This window comes from Molothrus ater, chromosome 29 (assembly GCF_012460135.2).
Source record: "Molothrus ater isolate BHLD 08-10-18 breed brown headed cowbird chromosome 29, BPBGC_Mater_1.1, whole genome shotgun sequence".
NCBI lineage: Eukaryota > Metazoa > Chordata > Aves > Passeriformes > Icteridae > Molothrus > Molothrus ater.
In genome coordinates, this window is record NC_050506.2 from 542,689 (window position 1) to 543,828 (window position 1,140).

General features: G+C 55.8%; 1 protein-coding gene across 1 annotated transcript; it reads left to right on the plus strand.

Moving 5' to 3' along the window:
* Window positions 1-508: 508 nt before the first annotated feature.
* Window positions 509-853, plus strand: LOC118696045 (scale keratin-like). The gene has a single exon (XM_036397971.1). It carries the CDS (start codon window positions 509-511, stop codon window positions 851-853), a length of 345 nt encoding a protein of 114 aa, XP_036253864.1.
* The last annotated feature ends 287 nt before the right edge of the window (window positions 854-1,140 follow it).

A 1,140-nucleotide genomic window follows, 5' to 3' on the forward strand; every position in this document is an offset into this window, starting at 1 on the left:
CGACTCGCTCCGAGCTCCACAGGGGTAAGTCCGAGCCTGGAATTGTCCCTGGAACTGTCGGGATCTGAACTGAGCTTTGCTTGGATCCAGGATTGTGGGGCCAGCAGGGCCAGGGCAGGGTTTGGGGTTTAGTGGTAATTTTGGGGGTTACTGTTCATTTTGGGATTTACTGTTCATTTTAGAGGTTACTCTTCATTTGGAGGTTACTGTTCACTTTGGGTTTTACTGTTCATTTTGGGGGTTACTGTTCATTTTGGGGGTTATTGTTCATTCAGGGGTTTGCTGTTCATTTTGGAGGGTATTTTTGTGTCAAATTGACTCCATAATTAAGAGTCAGGAGGCACAGGAGACAAAGACATGAGAAGATGGAAAACCCCAAATTTTGAGCCTCTTTGTGACCTCTTTGCCATCCGTTCTTTCTCCTCCCAGCCCAGCCTCCATTCGATCGGTCTCTGACCTTCCTGCTGCCTCAGCTTCGTGGTTCCAGACCCATCCCCAATCCCAGAAGATGTTTTCCTACAGACAGAGCTCCAGCTCCCGCTGCCTGACCCCCTGTGGGATCTCCTGTCCCCAGCCCTGCGCCGACACCTGGAACCAGCCCTGCGTCACCTCCTGCGGGGACTCGCGGGCCGTCATCCACCCCCCGCCCGTGGTCATCACATTCCCAGGGCCCATCCTCAGCTCCTGCCCCCAGGAGAGCATCGTGGGCTCCTCAGCACCCTCAAACTTCCTGGGATCCGGAAACTTCCTGGGATCTGGAAACTTCCTGGGATCCGGGGGTTCCTACGGCTCCTACAGTTACGGGAGGTCCTACTCATCCTACGGATCCTCTGGGAGCTGCAGACCCTGTTAAACATCTCAGGAACGAGCAGGAAGGAGCCAAGAGCCACCACGGAGCCTCCATAAATCCCGGCACTTCCCGGAGCATCCTCAGCACCAAATCCCGGCACTTCCCGGAGCATCCTCAGCACCAAATCCCGGCACTTCCCGGGGCATCCTCAGCCCCAAATCCCCGCAATTCCTGAGGCATCCTCAGCCCCAAATCCCAGCAGATCCTGAAGCATCCTCAGCCCCAAATCCCCGCAATTCCTGAGGCACCCTCAGCCCCAAATCCCGGCAGATCCTGAAGCATCCTCAGCC